Raw genomic sequence first — 1,895 nt, 5'->3', positions numbered from 1 at the left:
CATTCGTTTACTAGAGTGCCAACTTCCAGCTTTTGTCATTTGCAAAAAAATAGTCTTCCTATAATTGACAAGGAAACTGCTGTTAAATAGCAAAATTAGCCCCAAAACCCTTTAGTTTACATTTAATTAGCTTCTGACTACAGCTAATTAAAGTACTAAACCAAACCAATTCAACAGCACCACAGTGGAGCTCATTCCAATTCATAGCCGCCCTAATGGAAGAGTAAACTTGCTCCCTTCAGTATTCGAGTCTATCAGTCTTATCAGGAGACAGCTCATCTTGCTCCCACAAACTTTACAGTTAACACCATTACTACGGATCCTTTAGTTTGAAGCAGGGAATTTACTAAAGTAAGTACCTCAACAAAAGTACTATCATACAGCCATCACCTAAGACATAAATACCAAGACATTCTACATCAACACCTAAAAAAAGTAGCACTTTAATATTTACCAAATCGGGACTAAAATTTAATCTAGCTTTTTGGTTATGTTTCTTGACATTATGCACAGGAGACCCAAGTACTAAATAGGCTAACCCCAATAACCATGTCCCCTCCTGAAAGCCACAAGACTGTCACCTTCAACCCTAGATTGAACAAATTGTCATTAATACACACATCTCCAACATATTTATTTTCTTCTTTGGAATGAATTGTGAGGAAAGAAAAAAACAAAAAACATGAGGCAGGGCAAAGTATGGAATAGAAAATAAATACAAATGTAAGCCGTTTTGCTAATTGCTTTATAACCACAAAGGAGTACAGAGGAGGTCCTGTACCAAACAACACAACAAAGGTTCAAAGATGGAGGTGTTCCCTTAGCAAGGCTGAAGAGTCCAGTCTCTGGTATTTGGAATTTAGGCGGCAGTCCTTGGTTTTGGATGGATCACTGGGTGTGTGGGCACAATCCATGCTTTAACCAGATTTGAACAGAAGGATGGCCACTTGGCCCAGGTAGAAATAGATGAAGTGCTTAGTTTCATGTGTCACATAACTACCAAAGTTTCTGCCCACAATGCAGTGCCAAGTGGGATTGTACTTCTTGTCAAACTCCTGAAACAAAACAACAGACAACAACAATAATGAGAATACACGAGATTTTTAAGTGCTAAACCGGAGGCCAACATTGGCCTCTATGAGAAGTCAGAGCCTGCACGGGGCTGGAGGAGGAACGTCAGTATCTGCAGATTCTTGGAATGAAAGAATGTTCCACAGCTCCAAGTCGCCTACATAGCGCATTAATGCAAACATACTTGCAGCCTGAGGGAAGACAGGAAGGGGGGCTGGGCAAGTAAATGGCTGAAAGTGCAGCCTCAAAGACAGGGCTCTTTGTTCCAATAGTTAATTAATTGTACCTTCATAACCTCTACAACATTCACTGACAATAGCAATATCTGGAGTTTATCCTATTTTTATCTGTCAATAGTTCTATTGTACCTGAAAATGTAAATCACCAGGAAAATTTAAATCTTTGGCCCGAAGTGCCCTACAGGAATCCATTTCTATCACCAAGGTTTTAATGGCACTTCTGTCATCACTTGAACACTGATTTTCCAAAGCCTCAATAAGCATCTACACCAAAGGACTAAGCATTAAATTGGAAACTGGAGGAAATGAGACCCTCAGCCACGACACTTGAAGAATGCTTTAAGCAGAATCTGAGAGCCAAGTGGTCCACTTTGTTTATAAATTTAGATGACTTTTTTTTCTTTAAAAAGAGTTTTATTGGTGCTCTTACACCAATCCATACATCAAAGATATCAAGCACGTTGGCCTTGCTTTCTACATCTAGCCTAAAAGGTCTTACTAATTCCACCACCTACCAGGTCCACAAGGCTAACAAGCTGCAATGATAACTTTTCCTTATTTCCCCCAGAGCAGCTGCAGTGTGTG

General features: G+C 39.8%; 1 protein-coding gene across 1 annotated transcript in view; it reads right to left on the bottom strand.

Moving 5' to 3' along the window:
- Window positions 1-727: 727 nt before the first annotated feature.
- Window positions 728-1,895, bottom strand: part of DYNLL1 (dynein light chain LC8-type 1) — a 2,318-nt gene continuing 1,150 nt past the window's right edge. Inside the window, exon 3 of the mRNA XM_045296852.1 lies at window positions 728-1,055. Coding sequence (XP_045152787.1) covers window positions 918-1,055 — 138 coding nt within the window. The 3' untranslated portion in view covers window positions 728-917. The remainder of the gene's footprint in view (window positions 1,056-1,895) is intronic.

Source organism: Echinops telfairi, unplaced genomic scaffold, assembly GCF_000313985.2.
Source record: "Echinops telfairi isolate 266 unplaced genomic scaffold, ASM31398v2 ScPeMD7_7412;HRSCAF=8450, whole genome shotgun sequence".
NCBI classification, from domain to species: domain Eukaryota; kingdom Metazoa; phylum Chordata; class Mammalia; order Afrosoricida; family Tenrecidae; genus Echinops; species Echinops telfairi.
This window is presented reverse-complemented; position numbering and strand designations above follow the sequence as displayed.